The following is a 27,358-nucleotide window of genomic DNA, read 5'->3' as shown; positions in this document are numbered from 1 at the left end:
GACGTTTTCGAAAAAGGAAAAAAAAATGTCTGTTGTCACACCCTTACGGGAAGAGACTGGTTTAGGAACGCTTTGCTGCTGTCATCTGATTTAAGGTTGCTTTCACGTTTCCATGGCGAGGATGGAAAAGCATGCCAATGTAGGGCCTGACTATCTGTGGCTATGATTTCCAGTGTCTGGCCAAATATGGGTTGTGAACAAGGACGACCATGATCCTGGGATTTTAACCCTAAATCTGCTGTGTTCATTCATCTTAGAGCAACGCCAATGTAACGATGCTGCCAGTGTGACACTCTGAGTCAACTCTTAAGGAGAGGAAATGATGTCAACAACATGTGGAATCACTTTAGGTCGCGCTGGCATTCCACGGGGTCTTTTGGCGTCCACACCAAAAAAAAAAATGCTTCTGGCTAAGTTTCACAACTCCGAACAACTTCCACCAGGTATAATCTTTACATATTGAGAACTTAGAGGAGGGGTGTCCAATTTGTTTTTTCGCTGATGGCCCCTTAACCAAAAAGTATTTCATTATTTAACAGTTCATGGTGGCGTTTTAAAGTTTTTAACTTAAACGTACTTGGGGGTTGTTCTGCCTTGACAAGCACTTTGTAGCTCATTCATGTTGTACGTCAAAAATCAAATTCTATTGTTTGTTTTTTGGACACAGGCAGAATTTTATGAGTTATATGATTGAGTGCACTTGGCTCAATTTCCTATGCACCATCACATTCATTCTTTCACCCCCTGCGGTCAAAACAGCAGTCAATGAGTTAACAAGGAACCTTAGAATGCCCCCAAACCAGCAGGACATGTCCTGGAAAAGGCTACAAAAACCATCAGAAAGTGAGCAACAAACAAAAAGCAGCCTGGAAATTCCCCTCAAAACCAAGAAATGTTCCAAAAATGTACATGAATTGATCTTCAAGTCCTTAAAAATGACATGAAATTGGCTCAAAATGATCTCACAACCTGCTATTGATAACAATAGCTGTCCAATTCCCTTCAACTTGGTGCAAACCCTCGTCTTTTAATGCCATTGTAAAACAATCCAAGTTACGAAACCACTTCTGGAACCAATTAATTTCATAACTCCATGTACCACCACCCTACCGGATGAGTTCAGCTAACGGTATTGCCATCAGCAATACAGCAGCAGCAGCAGGGTGAACTCATCTAAAACTAACATGTGTTTTGCTGACAGTCATTCCTGGAAACAAGTCGGCGCATGGATGCCGCGACATGGCTGTTATTGCAACCGTGTAGTAAAACATCTAGGCCGGTCTTTAGAGAGTGCGTGAGTGCACTCAGTGGGCGAGCCATTGTGGAAATTCTATGCACATACTGCATATCCTGGGTAGAAAGAAGGGTGGTGGTGGTGGTGGGGGTGCTAGCACATATTAAGACATACTGTACATTATATGTTGGACCACCGCACAGCCCGGAGGAGGGGGGGATAAAAGGCTACTGAAAGAAACCCCCACCATTAGGATAAGAGTGAAACAGCATTCCATATAGTAGAAGAGGCGAGGTATGTGGGTGGTGGGTGGGAGGCATGCAGGTTATTGTGAACATGCTGGTACTTCCAACGGCAGCTCCCTGAAAGGATACAAGATAAAATGTTTTGTTTCGACTTGGAAAAAATATTTTTTTTTGGACTATGTTGCACCTGAGTATAAGTCGCACTAAAAACAATGGAAAATGAAATGGACATTTGTTAATATTTATCATTTTAAGAGGTTTTTTGGAGATAACTAGCCAAAAAAACTGTATTAAAGGCTGTCTGTGATCATAAAGAGAAAAATATAAGAGTATTAGTCACAGAATTGTAGTACGAAACATACCTGAGCATTTTTTCGATGGGATTTTATTGTCTTTTTTGCAGTTTTTTGTGCTGTGATGTAACATACGCGATCACATTTTTGTTACAAGATGTTTTAGTTTGATTTTTTTATTGGTGAATGGCTTCGGAGTCGTGTTTTTCAAGCATGTTTTCACTCAGCGCCATCTTTAGGTCACATCCTAATTGCCAATCCGTTTATTTACGTCACCCTCACAAAATAGGGGCTGTGCCCAAACGTGTTGACCACAAATAAGGGATTTGTCCTCGTAAATATTGAACGGCTCCATTGTCAGCATCGCCGTTTTCCGAGCGGATTAAGGGAGCTATAATCTGCTAAAATCTCTGAATAATCTCCCAGAAACAGCTAACAATTGGGTGTTATCTGACTAAAATGCTTAAATTTGGCACAGCTACTTTCTCCTTTATTCAGCCCCCCAAAAAACAGGTGAACTTTTGAGCTTGCCACTTTCGTTTTTTTTCTAGGGGTGAAACTAAGTGTCTTCTTTTAAGGTGAATACAATAATTGTCAGTAGAAACCATAAGTCAACAATCTTGCAAGAACTTTAGCGTTTATCGACTGTGTTTTGCCTTCCGGGTGTTTATGGATTGATGGGTTGGGGCGCAATAATTCTTGTTTCTCATGGTTACCTCCAAACTGATTGGCAAGAGGAAACAAAAGTGTCTGGTGCACTGTCACAAATCGCTTTGACTCGTGAGCCTGGAGTAACGTCACCTCACGTTAGAACGGTCACGGTCGCGACTTGTTTCGTTGCTGTTCCTGTGCAGCATTTTTGAGGCGCATGATGCAAGAGGATGTCACACTCTTCTCTGGAGCAGGAGCAATGTGAGTGTGAATTAGCACACACTGTGGGTGGCTGTAGGTGGCAGCTTGCGTGCTGAATGGGCTTCTATTCTTCTGCTTTCATGAGCGAGACCATTGCGTGGATTTGTGTGTAACGGAGTGAGTGCGCGAGTCTCAAAACTGGGGATAGGTGGGTGTAGGCAAAGGTCACAAAAATTGACCTTTTGCTTCACTTGATGATCCCGCAAAGTTGTCAAAGGAAGCAAAAGTATGGAACATGGCAACCCAGTTTGTAGGTCCATCTCGGTTCTGAGATGGAGGGTTCATTCCCAAGTAGGTTCTGACCTTTATTTGTTGAGTTTGCATGTTCTCACCAGGCCTGCGTGGCTTTTCTCTGGGTACTGCGGTTAGTATATTGTTCCCATCTATGAGTGGAGTTGTGAATGTTTTTCTGTCATTGGCTGGCAACCAATTTAGGGTCACTCAACACGTGGTGTGTTTGGGAACAGCCCAAAAAACACAACACTCGACGACTACAAGTTGTTTGACTTTGACTGTCGGCGACGTAGGCTCAGTATCTGCCGCTTAAATACGATTTTTTGACATCGTAACCCACGGAATCGCTGTGCTCCATTTAGGAAATAAGCCTGACATGCAGATGGAGGTGCAGACAAACCAAACCGCGTCCCATTTTTTTTTTCTCCCTACTTTTATTTCTCCGAGCGAGAAACTTCCCAAGGGAGCAATGTGGTTTTTGACAAGGTCAGGAACTTTTGCAAAGACCCCGAAGATTTATGAATGATTTCCCCCCCTGGCGTATTTAGACACGGCTGATGAAATGAAATGCAGGTGCTTTTTTTATTCTTATATGCCTTCTATTCTTGTGGCCAACTCAGCAAAATGTTTTGACACATGGTTTTCATATGCTCACGGGTCACAACATTGCAGCTTCTACTATTTTGATGCGCTTGTTTGCTCTGAGGGTTGCACGCCGCAAACGAGTACTACAAAAGAACCTCTAATTGTCCATTATTTATTGTACCTTCAAGCATTGGAGAGGGAAAAGAATGCAGTGCAATAATTGCAGAAAAACTGTTGATTCACTCTATTTGTTTACTGTATAATGAACAAAGCAACATATTATTATATAATATTCATCCATTAGCACCGTTTTATGACAATTGCATGGAAACAGAAATTTATCATAACAAAGGTTTGAATGCATAAAATTAAATTGAAATGGTATTAGGTTAAATTTTATCATGATTAATGAATTCAACAATCGCGTTTGACTTTGTTGGGCCATACAAAGTGATGTTTTGGACCGTATATGGCCCCCGGGCTTCCGCTTTGACACCATTGCTCTAGACAAGGAAAAGCAAAACATAATTCTTTTGTTTTTCCTCTATTCAAATGGTGCACTTTTGCCTTTGCCAGATGGGAAGGGAACGTTGATATGCCCCGAGCTAATTATTACTTGTGTGGTGTCATCGGGGGGGTTCAGTTGAAGGGCTCTTTTGCCACCTGATAGAGGGGTGCCGACAACATCCGGATCAACTCACTCATTCTCATTCTTTGAGATTGCCGATTTACTTTGGTGTTTGTCATTGAAGGCAGCAAACTTCAGCTGCATCCGGCAACTTGACTTCCCTCCCCACCTCCCGATTCCCAGCCACTCCCCCCCCCCCCCCCCTCCAAAGGATTAGTGACACAGTATCCCCCCCTGGCAGAAATAGCCACAAACCAAGGCCAATACACTGGAAGAGGGGAACGTGCAAGGGGGGCTTGTGTGGACCTGGTTTCCTCCCAGGTTTGTGGACTTGAATGGGGTTTTACAGCATAATCTCCCCAACACAAATGATTGCAAAATTTGACCATTCAAATTGTATAAGAATGCAAATAAAGCAGCTTTGTTGGATAAGAGTTTATCCCAACTTCTGTGCAGATTGGCTGTCCATGCAGTGACCAAAATATGATATAAAATTCCCACATTAAATTTAGACACTATGAAAATATTACCAGTTTTATTAATTTTTTATTTTTACAGAAAATTTGTGTCATTTGAATGCACCAAATTCACAGCCATTTGGTTCCCTCAATTCCCTCAAGAAAATGTAATAAAATTTCCCGAATACGGCATGAATAAAGTATAAATATCCATAAAAACAAGAAAAACAATTGCATGCATTTAATGAAATCTTAACTCTCCATTATTATGACCACAATTAATTAAAAAACTCAACTAGAACTTTTTAAAAAAGCACCGTTGAGCACTAGGTTAAAGGTTGCCGAATATTTGACCACGTAAAACACGCTTGTTTGCATAGCTCGACTTCTTTTTGAAGCAGCTACTGTGTAGGGGAGCAAATAAAGCCCCGTAAAAATGTCATCATCCAACCAGTCTGCTTTATCGCCATGCAATGCTAGTCTTCATTGTGACTAAATCCTTAAATCAAGCAGCTTTTTCAACATTGCCGAACAGAACGAGTGTAGGAGTGTGCCGCCAGCCCCTCCATGAGGGTGTCACATTGAGTGGGGTCCACAGGAAATCATTTCAACTCTTTTTATACTTGTGCACCAATAAAAAAAGCAGGATTTTCACATCTCATTCTCCCCAATCTCTCTCTCACTCTTTGCTATGGTGGGGGCCCTGGTGGGAGGCAGAGGAAAGTGGTGGTGGGGGGGTTCTGTTGGCATTCTTTTACTGTGTGCTTTGCGCTCCACCAGGCCTTGGCTGAAGTCCATATCCCCTCTCTACTCTCTCCACCCTCTCTGACTCCCACTCCCTCCTTTTCTTCCTTCTCATTGCTCACCCCGAGCTTCTCAACCAATTCACTTCCCAAGCTAGACTCTTGCTATCATCTCTCTTCGTCCACTCACCTAATTTATTACCCGCTTCCTTGCCCCATCACTCCTTGCATGTTATCAGATCGCCACCCAACTTCCGCCCCCTCGTCGGCCAACTAACCCGAATTTCCCGCAAGTTTTTACTTTTGACATCTAAATTTCCAAGAAAATACTTTGATAAATGAACTTTCACATACTTACATAGTGCCTTATCACCTTCCCGGGCAGTCGTAGTACTTCAAATACTTGCAAAATGCTTAGACAAGGTCATCAGTGCAGGAATCAAACCCCCAACCTTCAACTTCTTTTCCACTGAGCCATGGAACATGACGCCAGCATAAGTAGGACGCACGGTGCATTTAGGGGCAGCCCAGAAAAGACAGCACTCAACATGTGAAGCATGAAACATGAAGCATATGTACACACTCTCCCGATTCATTACATGATCGTCGTTTTTTTTAGGAGACATGAACCGTTATTTGTTTGACTGTTACCGCACAACCGCAATTGGTGACAATTTTGCGCCACAAAAGTATTTACGGGTCCTTGACAGGCCGTTTTGAGGTCTGTTTTGGGCTATTAAGTGCACAGAACAGGCCAGTAAGCGCTTCTACTTTAGTAAATAGATTCAAGCTTAACTTTCACCTGAAGAAACAATGTCGTCCGTCTGTCCGGGCTGGGGTGAGAAAAAGGATGTGTTCTCACACTCACTTGTGTTGAGATAACACAGCGTGCTGTGCGACCTCTGCTAATCAATGCAATCAACTGAAGCTTAACACAAATCTGTTGTTTATTTTGTCCTGTGCTCTTTGTAAACTGGGATCACATAGCGTCGATCTCTGGCTTTGATTGGTTTTTCTTCAGGTGATCACAATTTTTGCCTTCACTTGATGGTATTTTGCTTGTGTTTTGTTTTTTGACTACATAATTCTTAATATAGTTTTCACAGAATTGGACACAGGGTCCTTTCTGCAATTTCCCACCTCCAGGAGTAGTGCTAGATAGTTCTTTTCAACATGAACGAAGATGTAGGTCAATGATGTTGACCGTCATTTCCCAGCGTCTGAGCGAGTATTAGAGCAGGACTAGAGGCGGGATGGAGTTATTTTGACTCTCAATGCTTACGCCCTTTTTTATGGAAGCCTTTTTCTCAGACATTGGGACTAGTCATGTAATGTCTTTGCTGCGTGTTGGTTCTTTGTGAAAAGCAGTGGAGATGAAATGCAATTACGGCTTTTAATGGTGAGGAAAATGATGCTTTTGTGCCTGCCTGACACATCACTTTAATAACAACTTGTTTTTTGGTCCGCCTGTCTTTTGGTCCGCCTGTCTTTTGGTCCGCCTGTCTTTTTGGTCGCCTGTCTTTTTGGTCGCCTGTCTTTTTGGTCGCCTATCTTTTTGGTCGCCTGTCTTTTGGTTGCATGTCTTTTGGTCGCCTGTCTTTTGGTCGCCTGTCTTTTGGTCGCTGGTCAAATGGTGACAGTTTACTGTTGAAACCAGCTCTCAAAATTATATTCATGAGAGAGAGAGTTTAATATCTAAGAGAGAGAGTTTAATATCTAAGTATATTTGACCGGCGACCACCTCTGGCCCCCGTGCCCTATATTTTGACACCACCAGCTCTGAAAACTTGTTAAAGTCGTTCAGGAAGACTATTTTGTTTGGATGTTTGATGTCTGCGAAAACCACAGTTGGAATTTGGCTTACTGGAAGGGCAAATGAAACGCCTTAACGCTCCACTGACTTGAACTTTCAGACTTCCCCACACACCTGGGCTCGCCATTTTATTTCAGAGCGCGGCAAATAGAAAGGTGATCTTAATCTACCTTGCACCCCCGCCCCTCCATTTTTATCTCACGCACACAGAGCTTCCCACTGCTGATGGATAGCGCTTCACGGTCGCCTGCACAGTGAATGCACTGACGAGGAGCAATTTTGATGCATTTTTTTTTCTTCACTACTTTGGGCCCACAGTCAGTCCAAGTATTTGCACCCGAGCCCTCTCCATTAGCTCGTTACTCGGCGTGAGGCCTCCCCCGCAGTTGTTTGCACTTTGGTCGTGGAAGTCGCAAGCGGCGCTGTGCACTGGCCATTGATTTCCCATGAATAGCTCGCCGCAGGCAGGCCAGTTCATTACGAAGGTGGCGTCTTAGCGGGGGCTTTTATTGCGTTTAAATTCATGGGCTACATCACCGGTGTCAAACTGGCCGTCTGCCAAAAGTAAATCAGTTGTGTCATGTTTCATGCAAAAATTCATATGGAGATGATAGATTTATAGGAAATAGTTTGTATAGTAAGGCTGCTTTTAATCATTAAATGTATATGAAAATATTGTACTTTTCACAAATGAAAATTAATTATAGGACATAAAAATTTAAAAATGTATGTTATTTTTTTTTCTTTTTTAGAAACAGGTTGAAATAAAATTAAGCTCTACTTTTAAGAAAAATCCACTTATTCAATTAAAAATAAAAAAAAAAAATAGAAATAAAACAGAATGCTTATTAATGTTATCCCTTTATTCTGTAATTTCGAACTGAATGTTTACTCTATTTCTCTATTAATAAAAAGAAATTAAAAGATAATATGGAAATATTTTATTTTTCCCCTTTTTTAATGAACCAAAATGTAAATAAATTAAATACAAGAGAAAATTTGCTATGAAGAACCTTAAAAAGACAATTTTTGCACATTTTAATATCTGTAAACATTCTCTGGACTATCATAAAAACTGATTTTCTATTGTGGCCCTTCTACCAAAACCATAAAAAGAACTTTGACACTTCTAGTCCACAAAAACAAGTGAAATTCTTGCTTTTTTTTTTTTTAAAGAAACGTTGGCATTGAGTCATTACCGGTCCAACAAGCCTCCTTTTTCACTCTTTTCTATTGTTCTCTTCAACAAATGGCTCAAGGCTGGACTCTAGCTGCTACTCCACCCGCTTAAACAGTTACCATAGCAACGCTATCTAGGCCTACCAAGACCTGAAGCCGAAGGACATGCTGGACAACAATACAATAGCGGCGCAGCCACGGTACCTGAGGGACTTGGACCTGTGAGGGAGGTATGTGTGTGGGTGGGTGTTTGTGAGGGGAGGAGGCGGCTACACATTGACAACGAGTAAAAATCCTCCCTTCAAGCACCGCCTGGATTAGTCAAAAAAAAAAAAATTGTCGACAATATGTGGCATTTAATCAAGCCTTTTGTTCCTCCACACATTTGGGATTTTGTTGGCATGTATTAATTCACTTTGGTTAGATTTGAAAAGACCTTACCTGTTTTTTATGGTTTTTGTTGGGGTGCAGCAGGATGTGAGATGGGCAGTTGTCACCAGGCATGAGAAAATTATCCTCATAGTTCGGTAATCAAAAGGTTCAATACTTCTGCCGACCTGTATGGAATTGGATTGTTTTCCCCATCCTTGCGTGGGTTTTCTCCGGGTATTCTAGTTCTGCCGATGTGAGCGAGAATAGTTGTTTGTCTCATTGTGCCCTGTGATTGGGTGTTAACCGATTCAGGGCGTATCCCACGACCTTTTTGACCTCTGCCTGGTGTTTAATAACTCACACATTTCAATAATTACTGATAATGATGATTTTTTAAAGTTTTTGCTTGAGAGAAGGTTCAAACTCACAACGATACAAATAAATCCAATCTGAGCAATTTGATGGACTCCGAGCGTTACAATGAGGTCATAAAAACATCTAAAGGGAAGGTCTATATCCCATGAATCACTTTCTAAGTTTATTTTTCCAACTATGTGAATTGTCACAGTGGCGGACCTCATCGGTGAATGGATACCAGAGATTAACAGTTCTCAAATGTGGAAGTCATTCAGAGTGTTCATATTACACAATATAGCTAAAATAATAAGAAGGCATGTTACCTAAGCTCATATCTAGGAAAGGGAGCAGGTGGATGATACAGAACATTGTTGTTATTGGCTTCATTGCTTTTAAAGCTGCCATTTACGGGCCACCAGACAAAGGCTGAGTGCTTGCAACAGGATGTTTGGTTATACGCTTGTTTATTCGTTGTACAATTTGCAAATACTTTTTTGTTTTTAAATTTGTGACCCAGAGGTACTGTCGTAAAGATTGCCAAGTGACTACTTATCCACTATTAAAAGATGAATGACACTTGCGGAAGGCCGCAGAGCAACCAAATCTTTTTATTAAAACAGTATAATGACTCAATGGATTATGATTCATATCATAATTTGATCACTATCAGAATGTGAAACCTAGTATTAAAGTACTTCTTGTGATATATTTGTTTTCTCTTAAAAATTAACATTTTGTACTTGTACATGTTCTTTAAAGTCAGATGACTTAGAAGATAAAATAAAAAAAATGGTTATAGGAAGAAAAAAAGTATTTGTTTACTCTTTTGTTGTACTAAATTTTATAAACGTTTTCCCTTTTTTAGGCCGCCGAAGAGACAGGATGCTAATGCTTGACGGAATGCCTGCAGTCCGAGTCAAAGCCGAGCCCCTGGAATCGGAACGAGGGGTAAGCGAACAGTTGTTTTCCCAGACAATCCCCCCCTTTTTTTCCTCTTTGCCGCAACCCCTTTCTTGATTCCTTCTCCTTCGCGCCTCCTCCCGGCAATGGGCAGATAATTACTCCCAGGCTTGAGCGAGCTCGCGAGACAGTCATCATGGGGGCTATGAGGAGTGGTCGGAGAGCGTGGTGGCGAGGAGAGCCACAGCTGGGACAGGAATGCACCACAAAGGGGGTGGGGATTCGGCGTCGGGGTGGATTCGTCGGTTGGCCGGGACTTTGTACGAGTCGGGGGCTGAGTGTCCGTGTGGAAGGCGGGTCACGTGAGAAACTCCCAATCTGTTGGCATCTTTATTTTACCCGTTGATCTTCTGGTATAATCTTTGTCTCTCGCCGTTAAAACGTTGCAATTCAAGAGTTTTTTTTCTTTAAAACAACAGAAAAAGGGCAATTTTTTTGTTGAGTATAGTATAATGTTGTTGCCCTACGTTAGTTTAGCATGGATGGCCCTTGTACAGTATCAGGCCCGTCAGTCTAGCATACCTATAAATATAGTGGTCTTGTTATGGAGAAGCTGTTGCTAGGTTACCAGGGCTTTGTGTTGCTGCCACAGTTGTGTCTGTGTGTAATTGGGTTGTGTACATACAGTGAGTAAGTGCAGGTCAGTACATTTCTTTAATAATACTTAATAGTATTTAAACTTTTTGTGTCTGGTTCACTTTTAAATGTAGCCGAATACCAATCAATATGTTATCTATCCCGCATTTCAATCTAAAATGAGCATCCATTCATTTGCTGCCATTCCTCCCACTTCAAATGGGTGTGACATCTAAGGTCATCAATAGCAGCCACTGTGTTATTTTTGTAGTATTTGTAATTTCGTGAGTTGTTGATTTCGGGGCATTTCTGGGTCGTTACCTGTTGATCTTGGGGTATACAGATCATTTCTTGTTTATTTTAGATCAGAGAACAAGAAGTTATCCGGGAATGTTTCATGGAGGAATAGAAAGTGACCCTAAATCAACAAAAAAAATGACCTGGAATTGCCCTAAAATTGAGTCAAAATGACCTGTAACTGCCCCCAAAACTGGGAAAAGTCAACACTTAACTTTCCCAGTAGAACATGTTGGCAGCACCTTTATTTTAAATTCATAGATTCTTGGCGAGAACATACAGATAAACCTTTAAAAAACAAAGTACGCCGATAGACCATCATGACCTTTATTTTATTTTTTATGCATATTGTCACACCCAAAGTCTTGAAATGGGAAGAACAGCAGATTATTATGACAAGATGCATTATCTCAGTCAACTGTGGCCACATGGGAACTATTTACTGATAAGAAATCTCCACATCTGAGCACTTAAGAGTGGCAACAGGTGGTTCTTCTCCGGGTCTTTCTGGGTGTTCTCCTCTCTGTCGCGCCTCAAGGCTTTCCAGCACCTCTGAAGTCACCCTCCACCCGTGCGGCAATCTCAAACCAAACGTCTTTGAAGTGCACCAAGATCCCATCTCCCGCCCCCGAATGACTGACTACGCCTCCTCCCCAATCGCAGGGTAGACAGGCCGTGACAAAAAATGTGGTCTTCATTTTGGGTGGCACGCAGCCAAGGCTGGAAATATGGCCCGGCCTTGTTGGCGTCTAAAAAAATGTGCCCTCTTGTTACACTGGTTACACTATCCCCTAATATAGACAATAGCGGTAGATTTGCGGCAGGCAGGAAGCTCAAGCCTATCTTTGTTTTTGGAAACGGGAGGGCTTAGTGTCTTAATGAGAATACAGAGGGCTTCAATTTTTCAATTTTTTTATCTGAAAGTGACAGTTTGCATTTTACTGCAATGGGACTAAAACCCAACTCGATTTTGTGTGGGCCAGACCATTTTAGATATTATTATTTTTATAAATGGATTAAAAGAACTGGATTCAAAAGCCCTGAAAATTCAGTTTTTTATAGATCGAAAATAATGTTTATTTTGTTTTTTTTTAAAATATATTTTTAGATTTTACAAAGTGATTTTTTAACTAAAAACAGAGAAAATGGATTAAAAATTAGAATTATGGATTTAAAAGGGGGAAAATCAGGAAATTTAATATACATCTCTACTTTTCATTTAAATTTGATCCTAAAACAGAAAGTCGGCACTCATGATTTACTTCCCCGGGCCAGATTTGGCCCACGGGCCGCCACTTTGACACTGGTGGGTTAGATCCTTGTCCAGAGGCGGTCCTGTCTAAAATTTAGTGTCTTTAGTGCTTTTTAGTAGTCTGAATGATTGGATTGAATTTAAAAACTTGAGATTTCTGGCCCTCATGAGCCGTAATTATCATAATAATTTTGTTATAGTTTTAAGAAAAAAAATGATTGCCCTATTTTAGACTGCATTCAGTAACACCTCATTGATGCTAGACCTGCTTTACATCACAAATAAAGGTCAGTGTATATTTAGGTATGCTAATGAGAATATTATTTAATCATGCAGTGATTGGTTTTGACTGATGGTTTGCAGTAATTTCATGATTTTCAACTATACGTGCTGAAGAATCCTTTATGTGATTGCTTGGGTTAAAAGGTCATATGGGGATATTTTTTTTATGTTTTGGCCAGGTTGCTTAGTGGGTGGTTCTCTGAATCGAAGCGTAGCCGCACGCCATAAACCTTGACCCGATGCCGCTGAACCTGAGCTGAACCCCACCAAGATTGTGATGGGATTTGTTTTCCTCTGTCAGGGGTGTTAGAGAGTAAACAAGGATTTTCATTCTACTCATGAGCTCGTAACATTTCCTGTAGGCTGAGTATACAAGCTTGGAGTATAAATAGTAGTCCACACTCAAAAAAAAAAATTGAACACACGCTACTTGGACCAGGAAAAAAAAAATCTCACTTCATTACTCGCAAGCCAGCCAGTAGTATTACATAATCAGAATGAAATGTGAAGTGGGGGTGAAAATCCATTGGCGGGGCACATTTTTATGGCTGGCTTTTCCTTCTAGATTTAATAAGCTTTACCCGATTAGTTAAAAAGGAAAAAAAAGTAGTAATGTAAGCGCTCCTTTCCCCTATGGGCTTGTGAAAGGACTCCCTGTTAGGATCAAGACTTGTAGTACCCCTCCCACATGTGACATAACGTGGACAAAGATCACTTGAAATAGGCAAGACGGCTCAGGAAGGGAAAAAGTTTGCGATGTGTTCAGGGTCACGTCGTACGTTTTTGCCTGTGTTACAGTGGGGTTAAAAGGGAGGAGAGATGGGGCAGGAAATTGAGCCCAGATGATGTTGTTTTTTTTTTTTTTCCACTAAGGAGATTTAGGAGGGATAGGAGGGAAGGGGGGGGGGGGGGGGGGTTATACACAGAGGCACATTTCTGGGGGGGGTGATGGAAAACAGGAGGAAACGAGAGGCGGAACAACGGAGGAAAGGAAAGAGGAGATGATGAAAGGTTACCAGTGCTGAGTGACATTATCTTTATTACGCCGCCATGTGTTCTTTATCGCTTTGCGTGGAGTTGCAACAAGAATGAGATTCATTTGCTCCGTATCAGTGACATTGTAAGCTCTCTAACAGTTATCAGCGAAATTCATTTCGTAGCTTGTTAAAATAAATAGGGTGGTTTTTGGGGTAAAGGATGGAAGGTTACTGCGTATGTGTGGGGGAAATTTTGTAAACTTTGCCAATAGGAAAAGTTATAAGATGTAATGAGAAATTGAGTGAAGATTTTAGCAATGGTGGAGGGATTGGCTTTTTCAAAATGTGAATATGAGTACACTTAGGTTTTTTGGGGTAATAATCAATGGCGAAAAAACGTTTTTTTAAGGGTTCTGAGCCCAATTGCAATAGGATTTGAAATCTAATATATAGTATGATGATACTTACATAGAATTGGATTAAAAGCCTTGAATATTCAGTTTTAATACATCTAAAACAATGTTTATTTTAGCTTTTTAATATATTTTTAGACTTTACAAAATGATTTTTGAACTAAAAACACAGAAAAAAATGATTAAAAAGTGACAATTATTGATCTGAAAGGGAGAAAATCAGGAAATTTAATATAAATCTATACTCTTCATATGAATTTGATCCTAAAACAAAGTCGGCACTCATGATTGACTTTCCCGGGCCACTCAAAATGATGATGATGACTTTGACACAGGATGAATTAATGCTTCCGTTTTTTTCTAGTCTCCCAAAGTGCGGCCTTACACCGCCATGGACGGCGTCCCCTTCTTCCTGAGCCGAGTAAAGGCCGAGCCGCCGGAAGACCTTCTCGCCCACGACCTGCACTTCCACACGCAGACTGAGCCGGTGGACCTGTCCATCAATAAATCCCGCCCATCCTCGTCCTCCACCGCCAAGTCGTCATCCTCCCCTCTGAGATCGGCCTTCTCGCCGTCTTCTCTGTCGTCGTCCTCTTCGTCCTCGCCGTCGGTCATCACCTCGGCGTCGTCGGTGCTCTCGCCGGGTCCGCTGGTGGCGCCAGGCATGAGAGGTCAGCCCTATTTGCACATCCTGCACTCGGTGCCGCCACCGCCGTCCAGCCCGCTTGGACTCCAGAGCGCCGGAAAGCTAGGCGGTCGCGTCCACCGCATCCCGGTGGTGGTGCAGTCGTTACCGCTCATGTACACCACGGCCGTGCGTTCGCCCTCCGGCCTCAACAACGCCATCATGCTACCTCTGCTGGACGACGCCAAGAGCCAGGGCAAAGGTGAGACCGACCGCCGCGCCCAAAAATCATGATATACTTACTCGGGCTGCAGAAAATGATGCGTCGGGCCAAATTTGGCCCGCGGGCTGCCACTTTGACACCCGTGCTTTAAGGCACAATTTACACAAAACTTTTCCAGAGAGCCTTTAGAGTGCAAAAATAGAAAAAAAAACTTGCAAAAGTGAGTTTTGGGTCACGTTTGACTTGCATACTCTGCAAAAATAGATGGATCTAATGCTATAATTTATATTTCTCAATTCCTTTTCTGAACCGTTTATCCTCACCAGGCTCATGAGGGGTGCTGGAGCCTATCCCAGCACAAGCCGGTGTACACCCTGAATTAGTGGTCAGCCAATCACAGTGCACGTGGACAAAAACAAACATTCTCAGGACTATGGGCAATTTAGATTGTCCAACCAGCCTACCATACTTTTTTTTGCAATGTGGAAGTAAATCGGAGTCTCCGTAGAAAACCCACGCAAGCCCGGGGATAACATACAAACTCCACACAGGTGAACCGACCTGGGTTTTGATCCCAGGACCACCAGAACTGTGAGGCCAGTCCACTAACCTCATTTATACCAAAAAAAGAACAATTTAACGCTTGCATTCAGGTAGCAACAGCAAAGTTGCAAACATATGTAGCGCTTCCACGGTGGGGCAGAGGGTGTGACCGCTTCACTCTCTTTGGGTGGGGTTTTTACTGGCAACCACGGGGAGGGAACCGACCGACACTGGCTACACTTGTCCAACACCCGGCGCCATACACAGGGTGAGTGTTCATTTTTCTAAAAGAGGTTGCCTCTCTCTGGTCACGTCCTGCAAGGATGGCCATTTAGGCTTCATGCCCGCCGTACACATTGGAACACACAAACAGGGGTGTGTAATTAGTTCTGGGCGAGGTCGTCCTCAGAGATGCTTGTTGTGAAATTTTGGGAGAAAAATAGGACGTGAAAATGAAGACTTGCATAACAGGGTGGGGATGAATATAGAAGAAGGCTGGCACTCATGCAAACACACGTACTTATACAAACAAGTTGACATGTGCAAATTAAGACGGATTTAGGTGCTTTTTATTGCACAGAATGCCACTTTACAGTAAAGAAAATGTTTGGAAAAAGATAATGCAGCTCACATTTGATTGATTGACAGTATCAGACACTTTATCATTATCTGAAAGTAGTTTTTTTACCTTTTCATTTAGCAACATAGTGAATAATCAATGTTTTGGGAGTATTTTCCTGGGAAACTAGTTTCTGAGAGCATCTCTCTCAGGGGTTTCAGCCATTTTTAGTAAGGCCGACCAATAGCAGACCACCATATTCCACCAAAAAAACGTAAAAGGGTCCACTGTATGTTTTTTTTAAACTGTCTAATTTTGTAAAACAATCCAACACTTACAGGATGAAGGTCCAAACTTCAAATATTTATCAAAATACTGTACATTATGCCTAACCGAATAAATAATCCTGCAGCTGAGATAATTTCGACTATGCTAGGTTGGACGAAAGCAATAGCGATGCGAGTCGCGTGAAGAGCTTTCAACATTGATACAAAAACACTTTGCCCACGCCCACGAGCGTGCACGCACATAGACACTCACAGGTCGGTCATCCTCTTTAAGAGAGGGCGGATACACTTCCTTTTCACTGCTGCCTCCCCGGCTCCCGCAGCAGGTTGCCATGGAAACAGGGCATGACTGGAAACAACACAAGAGAAAGAAATGTGGTGATCTGCCCACCTCTCCAGTACTCCTTCCTCCTTTGTGTACCCCCCTCTTGCTCAACCTACCTTGCATTTTGAGATAATTACAGTCCCTAATTGCAGGCTCCCCATAGGCCATGTGACACCCCCCCCCCCTTCATGTCGTAGAAGTAGAAAGCTTTAAAAAAACAGTCACCACTGCTTTATTTGCTGCTCCTATTATGAGCCATAATGGCTCCAGTGCTATTCGAGAGGACCCTTGATCGCTTTGAAATTCATATAGGAGGGACTCAAAGGACAATATCTTCTCTTTTGACTGGATCTATTTGTATTTTTTGCCAAATTAGGGATGACCAATATTTAATCACTCTACAGTTAACTCTGGGTTTATTGGGCCATTGCTTGACATTAGGGATCAACACATTTTAGAGATTTGAATGGTTTTTCGGATGGATATAATGAAAAATAAATCAATACAGTAAAAGTGGGGGTGTTCAAACTATGGCGCCCAGCAAAATTTGAAAATATTATTGAGCATAGCCCACAGATTTTCTGCAAAGTTTGTTTCTGTGGTTTAAATACGTTTTGCAATATCTTAACTTTTGCTATCTGCCATTAACAGTTATTAGAATGATATATTTGGGTAATTAAGTGGTGGAGTGATGAAAATTCAAGCATTTTAATTGTCTGGTCCCGCAGGATACGCGGAACACAACGGGCTGTCGCCGCGTCACATCAAAAGTGACAGTGATGACGATGACCTGCCAAACGTGACGTTGGACAGCGTCAACGAGACCGGCTCCACTGCACTGTCTATAGCCCGCGCCGTACAAGAGTGAGTAGAACTTTTTTTTTACACTGATGACACTACATGTCAATATGTCTCATTTGCTTTTTAAGGGGAGGGACATGAAATGTGTCTTATACAGTACGACAGTACACATGATGGGTGTAGATTTACCATCATGAAACCTCATCATTAATATATTTGACTAACTAAAATAGTTGGCTAAGCCAATTTTTATGAAACAAAAATAATGTAATAGGAGGATTTTGATTATTTAAATAATTCAACTTTAATTCTTTTAAATTAATGTGCAAAGGATGACTATATGGACTTCATCTTAAAGGTTCAGATGAGGAAACAATGCAAAAATATTTGAATTCTGAGCCTTTTTCACTCCTATTGCTAACGAAAAACATCAATACAATCATTGTTTATTTGTCAATAGTGGACTCTAACCTAACGGTATACAACCATTAACCACAAATAATACTCCAGTAAGTTCTGACATGCGGGCAAGCTGCAATATGGCCTCCATTTTGGATCTGGCTCTTTCCAATTGCGAACATTAAGATACACCTATATCCTGATAACAGTTTGAAAAGGGTTGTAAACTTAAAATCAGATTCTCAAATGCAAGGGCAGGTTAACTATTCCATTAAGGGAGAAAATATATATTAATAAGAGCACAGAAGTCAACATTTCCCCCCCTCAGGCATGAAAGAACTTATCGTGTATATTCGCCTTGAAGTGTTTTCCCTCACGTGATGCCTGGCCGCGCGACTACAAATACGGTCTAACGTGGCGGGCAGACTTTACGGCCGCCGGGCACGGCCAAGCTCAGTGGTGCCAGCCCATCTGCCTTGAATGAAAGAAAGCGTGGCCTCTTGAGGGGGATCGCTGCGCCCATGCTCTCCCGATGGCGAGCAGGAAGTCCAAATCCCGCCTCCCCCTCCCATCCTCCTCTGCTGTCGGAGAACAGCCGCCTGTCCAGACCCCAACTCGGTCCGTGCCCATAGGATGCTTGTTTAGTCTAACTGAGAGAGGAAAGTATTCCCAGACTAGGCTAATCTTTCTCACGTGGAAACACGATGCTACCAAAGGATTTGCGATTTGGGTGGAAACTGCGCCTTGATTGCCGGTTGGTTCACTCACCATTTGTCAGTTCGGTCAAAATATACATATGCCAGAATGGAAACAGAAGTTCAAAATATGTCAAAAGCAATAGACCCAGTTTCTGGAGAAACAATGTACAGCTGTAACTTGACATGGAAAGCGCCACAATTTAAGAATTTTGTAACTTTATAGTAGGGGTGGGCAATAGTCATCACAATCTTGAGGGTTTTAAGATTATTTTTTTAGGTTAATTTGCAGATTAGTGCCATGTAAAGCATATTTTACATGTAATCATTCGCCCCTTCCCGCGGAAGTTAAGTAATTATTTGTAAGAACAAGATGGTTCATTTGCGTAAAAACAGAGGACAACAAGCTAAAGAGACAAGAGTTTTTCAGATAATAGCCTAGAATACAGTGTCTAAGTGGCGGCCCGGGGGCCAAATGTGGCCCGCCGCATCATTTTGTGTGGCCGGGAAAGTCAATCATGAGTGCCGACTTTGTTTTAGGATCAAATTCAAATGAGAAGTATAGATTTATATTAAATGTCCTGATTTCCCCCCTTTTAAATCAATAATTGTCATTTTTTTAATCATTTTTTTCTGTTCTGAGTATATTTGTTGCAGGCCCGGCAAATTATAAAAAAAGGGTGACTTATAGTCCGGAAACTATGTTTCCTAGAAAAGCTCCAACCCCAAAAGTTACCACTCCGAAGGGTTGACCTAATAAATTTTATTCTTCTGAGGGATATCACAGTTGTAGCCGTCAGCACGGTGTGAAATTCAGCTTGCGTACTGCTGCTGTGCCTTTGATTGAGCTCCAATTGTTTGCTTGGCGGCAATGTTTGAAGGCGAAAACGTACGTGGCAATTCAGAAGAGACCAAAAGGTTGGCAGCCTCCGACCTAAGCGTCAAGCCAGGCTGTGCCCGTCAAGTCTGACTCCCCCCATCCCCACCCCTCCCATCGGTGGACCTCAGGTGTCCATGCACACCCCCCCTACCATCCATCAACACGTTAGTACTCTGCACACGGCCTCTTCCACAAGGAGGTCAACTCACAGTTTAACTCCATATCGTATGATTACAAGATAAAAGTCCATTTGTTGATTCTACATTGTTTTGGTTCCAGTGGAATCCATTTTTTTGGCATTGTAAAGTCCCCAAACTGCTTTTCAAGTAACATTAAGAGATAAAATTAACAGCAAATTGGCCTCTTGATTATTTTTACTGGAAGTTATTTGACTTTAACTTTTGGCGATGTGAAAAATTTGATAGGGAAACACTTTTTGGTGTTCCTGTTGATAAAACTTTGATAAGAATGGCTTTATATTGTAAATATAGAGTTATAAATTCAAAGATTTACATCCGGTGTTGCGCCTCGGCTCCGAAAATTTAATTCCAGGTATCCATTTATTAATTCGATTGAAATGAAAAAGGAGAGTGAGAAGGTGTGGGTGCGTTTTTGTGTGTGTGTGGAGTAGCTTTTCTTCAGGAAGCTACTCCATATTCATGCGTCTCCCGGGGGAACGGCGGATGAGCTGTTGTTGGAGGGCGGCAGTGGAAAAGAGAAAAGAGAGGCTAGGAGGAGTGTATACTCATGTGCTTTTGCCTGTGTTAAAAAAGAGACCCCCTCCTCCCCTGATCGGGGGAGACGTACAAAAGTCCTTAGAACATGCGTCATAAAAGGCCCCCGTACGCTAAAATCATTTATAATCAGTTTTTGATGCATAACAAGGGTCAAAATGAGTGTCTGAACTCTTTTAAGTGCAGCATTTATGCCATTTATACTGATGCTTTTCCAAAAACGTCAAAGGAGTAAAGGGCCTACCTGAAAATTTGCCACTTTTAGTTTGTAAATAGGCAATTGGAATCAGTTAAATACAATAAGATTGTGTTTAGACTGTATTTTAGGCCCAGTTTAAGCTCCAGTGCAATGTTGGATTGATTTAAGCTTCTTCTGTGGGCCGTATTCAATATTATGCTGTGCTGATTATTAAAAAATAATCTGTACTGTGGCAGTTTATGTGAAATATTTCCACCTTCAGTTCTAACATGGCTTGACATTCTTTCCTCCTTCTGTCTTTATATTGAAGTCCATTAGCACGTAGATGTAGAGCTGCAATTTGAGTCAATATTAAGCGACTTAATGAACGTGCTTGTGGGTTTTTAACGTCGACACATCGGTCTTGCTGCGAGACGTGGTGAAGTGAAGTGCACTGTGTAGGTGGGAGGAGAGTCATATCCTCCGACAGGTACCACAATGGCCAAAGGGGGCCACCCAGGGCACGCTTTCTCGCGTCCTTTCCTGTTTTCGCCGCAATTAGATGCATCGTGAGAACCCCGGCCGTTAGCATGACCCGCTTTCCTTTCCCCAAACACACAGATGCCATTGTTGTTCATAAAGCAGGATTGCGACTGCCCCTTTTTAGGCTGACACACTCATTTCGATCAGCTTCTGTTTTGGAGCCAGAAAGTAGAAAGAAACAGAGGTCAGCGATGTTTAAAAATGCTTCAAAGAGCTACTTCCTTTTTTTTCTCCCTGGAGACACAAATAAAACGAAGTTTAGAGGCAGCTTTGCCTCCGGGTTCACATGAGGGAAGTAACAGCAATTGATCATAATGCCGCAGTTATGTTGTGATACAATTAAATGCAGGCAAAGTGATGGATTAATAGTTGGTTTGTACTTATAAAAATATAATTTTAAACAGATGACCTTTTCTGTATGCTATTTTTTTCACTTTGGGGGGATTTTTTTCATTTTTTTTGTAGTTTTTGCCTCCCTAAATGGTAAACAATGAAGTTCTAATGCAAAAATGTGTTGGAATTACATTGCATATTTTGGTGGTTTCACAGTTTGTGGTTTTTTAAAGATGAATATTTTTTCCTTCTTTATTTAGAGTATTTTGTGATGTTTTTTGCACAAATTGCAGATGGATTTGCTGAATTTACCACAATTAAATTCAGTTATATGATAAGAATAGTTGATGTTTGTGCTTATCATGATGGAACTTATTTAAAGTGATATTTTGTGGTTGTTTGCATGAGACAGTTTCGTGAGAATTTCCGTTTCATCAACAGGTGTCTACTCGTTTGTATGAAACGTGGGATTTTTTTTATTATTTGGAAAAAAATATAGTGATAAAAGACTAAAACAGGAAGTGGCGTAGTTGCGGTGGCGAAAGTCCCTTGGGTGAACTGTCTGGCTCTTGAAGCCACCCCTTGATCTTCCGCTCTCATGCTTCCTCATTGGGCCTGCTCAAAAGTTGTATTAGATGCAATGCAAGATAATTGTGACTTTTCTGGGGGTCATTTATGATGACTGCTTTAAAAAAGTGCAATTTAATTTAACTTGAGTGCTGTCTCATCATGTGCTTGCATTCGGGGCAGAGGAAAAATGAGTATATATTGTCATTTTTCGGATTATAATGTGTGCTTGACACAAGAAAACATTTGTGCCTAGATTATCCTGTGAAAATCCTCATATAAGCCGTAGAATTCCAAGCAAGGGCAAAAGAAAAAGACTGTAGTCGGAATATTATCATATTTTTATGCAGGTTTTTTCTCTGTGCAGTCTATTGGCCCTTCTCACCTTTACTATAATTTGGACTATGTATAAGAATGTTTTCTTCCATAGGCTTTGAGGCCCCTGAAAATGCACAATGCATGCATGCATGAGCACTAAAATAGTGAGACATCATTTATTTTTTATTTCAAAATAAGCTTGTGCTGCCATCTACTGCCCTCCATTGCACATTTCAAGTATTTCATTGAGGGTAGTTCTAGTACTTGTACAAAATGTGTAGATATTTAACAGCTATGCAACTATACCTGATGCAAAGAAGAAAATGTCCTTGACATTTTTTTTTCTTTTACAGTTCAATGTCACCGTTCAGTATTGAAAGCATTCGGCGCCCTCGGAGGTCGGAGTCGCCGGATTCCAAAAAACGGAGAATTCATCGTTGCGACTTTGAGGGCTGCAATAAGGTTTACACCAAAAGCTCCCATTTAAAAGCACATCGGAGGACACACACAGGTCAGTAGCTTTCATAACCTTGTATGAGATAAGTTTAAAATAGATTTAGCCCATGTTTCTAGCTCTTATTTTCAAACACATTTCATGTATAGTGGTGCCTCTATTTACGAAATGAATTGGTTCCACTAGTGATTTTGTTACTTGGACTCTTCTTAAGTAGAAGCCTATTTTCCATTAAGTTAGCATAATTTGTGCAAAAATTTCTAATACTACCCCTAATACTGTTTAAAAATGATAAAAGTATACAAATTTAGTATGCATGTATGCCAAAAAAGAAAAAATGGGGTGATCGTAAGGTCGCACTAATTGAATTCAATTGAATTCTTTTATTGTCATTATAGAAGTATAAGGAGATTTAAAGCTCTCACCACATAGTGCACACATAACAACAAACATATACATAGATCATCAATATATAGTTATGGTATATAAATAATCGATAGATAGTATGAGATAAATAAGTGTATGCAAAATGTATAAATGTAAAAAATTTGATCTTTCATAACTTGAACCATTTTTCACATCTTGGAACAAAAGGTTTCCCATCAAAGCCCTTTGTATAAAGAAGCATTTGTAAGTAGAAGTAACATTGTATTTAAAAAAAAAATGATTCAAATGACCTTACAGCATCTTTCAATAATATAGTTGTTAACTCCATGACTTTGTCTGTATTTTCGCCAGGAGAAAAGCCTTACAAATGCACCTGGGACGGTTGCACGTGGAAATTCGCCCGGTCTGACGAGCTGACCCGCCATTATCGAAAGCACACGGGTGTCAAACCCTTCAAGTGCGCGGACTGCGACCGCAGTTTCTCCCGCTCGGACCACTTAGCCCTGCACCGGCGCCGACACATGCTGGTGTGAAACCAGTGTGAAATCGGATAACACCACCAACAACGCCACCACCGCCGCACGCGGGGGAGCCGGATCTCCCCGGGAATCGTTCTTCAGCTGGACTGAACGCATGGGACGACAAAGATTGCGGCTGAAATGAAAGAAACAGGGTCAGTTGAGGATCCTCCTCCAAGGAATAGATGGTCAGGATCTTTTATTGTCTTTTAAAAAACACTGTTTGGAAATTTTTAACATGGGACAACATGGGGAAGGGGATGATCGCTTTTTTTTGGCTTTATAATGTGAAAGACCCCAGAGTGCGGATACTTTTCTTCTTCTTTTTTTTGTCAATGACGCCAGTTCCTCGGAAGTAAATCCGTATTGACAACAGGGGGCGCCACTTGATCACAAATATTTTCCTTTGGACTTTGAACGCCGCATCTCAGTGACTCGAAAGCCATGTTTTTTGGGTGGGAAATATCGTTTGACAAAAAAAATAATAAATCCGGAGCATCTTTGTTCGGATTTGTGTGCCGTGATGAAGCAATCAGATTAAGTGCAATCTTAACAATTACAACAGTATATAGACAACACTTTCTTAAAAAAAAAAATAGCCTTTTTTTTCCTATCCTGTTGCTATTTTCATCCTCCACCATCGGACAAATGTTTATTATTGTTATTATCAGTCTTGTGGGTTCAATGTTTTTTGGAGGTTTTCATCGCTCGTATTAAAAACACTTCGTCGTGTACAGAGAACTTTACAAACAATCACGTTAAGGACTTTTACTTTTCTTACTTCTTCTCTCAGCCGGGTTTGAAATTGTGTCTTTTTATTTCTTTTTTGCACGGCAGCACTTGACTTTAAAATGGCTGAAGTGTTACAAAAAATGGTGGCAAATACATAAACACATACATACACATAAATGGAAGAGCAATATATTGTGAATAGGCGATTGATGTCATCTTATTTTGCCCAAAACGGCAGAAAAGTACTTTTGCTCTGCATTTCAATGCTCATTTGCATACAAGAAATGGACTAAAGCGTTGGGACTATACAGCACAAATTTAAATGATTGATTAAATACAGTGGAATGTCAAATTTATTCTTATAAGAATGAGTTTGTTACCCCCCCCCCCCCCCACACAAACTTATTATTAACTTTGTTGGTGGTGGTATAGGTAACTTAAGCCTCCATTTTTAAACCACTATAAATATATTGCAATGTTTGAGCGTATCAATAATAATAATGAGTATTTTTCTGGTGATTTTAATTTTTTTTAACATTTAGTAACTTTATATGTTGCTTCTTTATTTTATTTTCTGTTTTATGGCCCTATTTTAACTCTAGTCATATAAAAAAGAAAGAAAAAATAATAATCTTGGTCCTGCTATAATAAATATTGATCAAAATAAACAATAATCATAATATAAACACAATTTGGGATCGAAAGGAAGCGATAAAAATGAATAAAAAACACTTAAATACAACAGATATGTACAATTACGACAAGAAAATAAAAATATAACTTAGAATGTACATATATAATGATTTTTCTTTGTTTTTTTAAGAGTGTTAGGGTTTTAGAAAACATTAAAAACCAAAGAAACGTCGAGTGTGTGCGTTCAGATTAAGTCTGGCGAGGTTTGATGACATTTTGTCTGTCATATCAAACATTTCATAATAAAGCATTTTTACTTACTCGACACTTTGTTGAAAAACGGTGCTCCCTTTGCACAATTTGGAGTGTTCAAAATTAACATTTCCACTGTATTTAATGATCCTTTTCAATTCTTTTGTCCGTGGTATTGAACAATAGAGCCTATAAAAAAAAAATCACCATTAGTAATAATGTCATCATTTTATGTGTATTCATCTTTCAATAATTCCCACTTGTTTTCACTCCGGATTCATTTTCTCCTTTTAAATTTTTTGAATTATAAACGATCCCCTGCCTGGTGGGGTAGGCTCCAGCACCCCCCAAGACCCTTGTGAGAATAAGTAGTTCAATAATGAATGATAAAATTAACAAATAAAATGATAAATTTCCCTATTCTTTCATAGTGAAATGCATTTTTTTTGGAGCCAAGTCAGTAAAAAGGAAGCAGTGAGCTTTATATCTCAATACAGGATGTTCTAAAATGTTTGACCCCATTTCATTGGCCAATAATTTTGACAATTTTTGTTGGAATGACCTCAACTTATGACAGGTTATGTAGAAATGTTTCATATTTTTGTGTGTAAAGTTTGGCATTTCTATCTTTTCAGGTTAAGAAATGCCATTTGCTTGAATAGAAAAGGCTTCTTAGCGTATGTTTGCACTTACTCACTGAAGACTGTGTAACATGCCTACACAAATTTTGCAAAAAAGGCACCAACTACAAAACAAATTAGGACTTGGCAACAAAAATGTCAAGAAAAGAACTGGAGATTCTGATTTGCTGCCATGTTCTAATTTGTTTTGAAGTTGGTGCCTTCTTTGCAAAATTTGGGAAGAAGCAAACGGTATTTCTGAACCTGAAAAAATAGAAATGCTAAACATTACACACAAAAATTTGAGGTAATTCCAACGAAAATCGTCAAAATTATTGGACTAGGAAATTGGGTCAGACATTTGGCATATCCTTATATTATATTTTATAAATAAATACAGAATATGTACTGTATATTTAACTGCAGCACCTTGAAAATCCACATCCACCCTTGAATCCATCTTTTTAACCCCATCAGACTTTATTTATGTTCTGTAAATAATTTGTGCACATATCAGTCTGTGTTCATGACATAATATCAGCCAGCACCTTGTTTGTTCATCATTAGTATCTTTTCTTTCCCCAAGTGAATTTGATCAAAGATGTCAATTTATAACAAAAATACTCATTTTATGATCCATATAATATATATACATATATTTTATGATTGAGGGTTACTTCAACACGATTCTATTACGTTTCTTTGTGTACAAAATATTGTAATATATGTAATGATGATTTTAACATATGTAGATTTATGCACTGTGTATATGTATATATATGTATATGTGTATATATGTACATATATGTATATATGTGTATATATGTACATATATGTATATATGTGTATATATGTACATATATGTATATATATGTATATATGTGTATACATATGTACGTATATGTATATATGTACATATATGTATATATATATGTATGTATATATATATATATATATATATATATATATATATATATATATATATATATATATATATATATATATATATATATATATATATATATATATATATATATATATATATATATATATATATATATATATATGTATATATGTGTATATATGTACATATGTATATATATGTATGTATATGCATATATATGTATATGTATACATATATACAGTTGATGTTGGATAAAGAGGAGTCTGATTTGAGATGCAGGATTCATACAAATGTGTTTTTTTATGATTCATTTGGGGTACACAGTAATTCTTGCTTTCTTGGTTTTTTTAGTCACTACATACCCAAAACAGTGTTGATTTTACTTCATATTTTTAGGTCCAGCTTTCCCCTTTGACAACTATTTTTCCAAAATTCTATCAATATATCATTGTCAAACTTGTCCTCCTTATTTGATATTTAGTTCAATCAAATGTTGATATAATTCATCAGTTTTTGGAGTATTTTTACAACCACACAATTGCAGATTTTAAGTGAGCAACTTCTTTCTCTTCATGGTTTTGCTATTTGCAAACTTGCGACATTTTTCCTGCTCCACATAATTTCATTTCCTCACTTAAATGAAAAGAAAACTTGTTTATTTTGGTTGCCAGATTGTGACATGGTACTTATTTTGTTCAACATGTTAATATGTTCTAACGTTAATTACATTTCATGTGTTGAATATTTGAAGGTCAACCTGCACATCTTTTAAAACAATATTCACATATTTTTTCAATATGTTTGCCTTTGATACGCAATCATATATTGATAAGAAGTTGATCAATATTATTTGATATTGCAAAAAAAAAACTTAACCACAACTATAACAATATTGGATTAAGTATTATTTTCTTGAATATTTTCCTGATGTTCCGACCTGAAAATATTAAGTGAACTCCCTTTTGTATATCATTTTTTTTTATATGCGTAGATGCACATAATTCCCAATCAGTCTATGAATTTGTTATATCATACCTG

At 39.8% G+C, this 27,358-nt stretch overlaps 1 protein-coding gene across 2 annotated transcripts in view; it reads left to right on the top strand.

Annotated features, from left to right (window-relative positions):
* klf12b (Kruppel like factor 12b) overlaps nucleotides 1-24,290 on the top strand; it is a 36,077-nt gene extending 11,787 nt beyond the window's left edge. For both annotated transcript variants that reach the window (XM_077728661.1, XM_077728660.1), the window contains 5 exons: nucleotides 9,919-10,001; nucleotides 14,175-14,697; nucleotides 17,101-17,236; nucleotides 22,174-22,331; nucleotides 23,013-24,290. In XM_077728661.1, the coding sequence (XP_077584787.1) occupies nucleotides 9,936-10,001; nucleotides 14,175-14,697; nucleotides 17,101-17,236; nucleotides 22,174-22,331; nucleotides 23,013-23,194 (1,065 nt within the window). In that variant the 5' untranslated portion in view covers nucleotides 9,919-9,935 and the 3' untranslated portion in view covers nucleotides 23,195-24,290. The remainder of the gene's footprint in view (nucleotides 1-9,918; nucleotides 10,002-14,174; nucleotides 14,698-17,100; nucleotides 17,237-22,173; nucleotides 22,332-23,012) is intronic.
* The last annotated feature ends 3,068 nt before the right edge of the window (nucleotides 24,291-27,358 follow it).

The sequence above is a fragment of the Stigmatopora nigra genome, chromosome 11 (assembly GCF_051989575.1).
Source record: "Stigmatopora nigra isolate UIUO_SnigA chromosome 11, RoL_Snig_1.1, whole genome shotgun sequence".
Classification (NCBI taxonomy): domain Eukaryota; kingdom Metazoa; phylum Chordata; class Actinopteri; order Syngnathiformes; family Syngnathidae; genus Stigmatopora; species Stigmatopora nigra.
The sequence above is the reverse complement of the archived record's forward strand: the minus strand, read 5'-3'. Positions and strand labels throughout refer to the sequence as shown.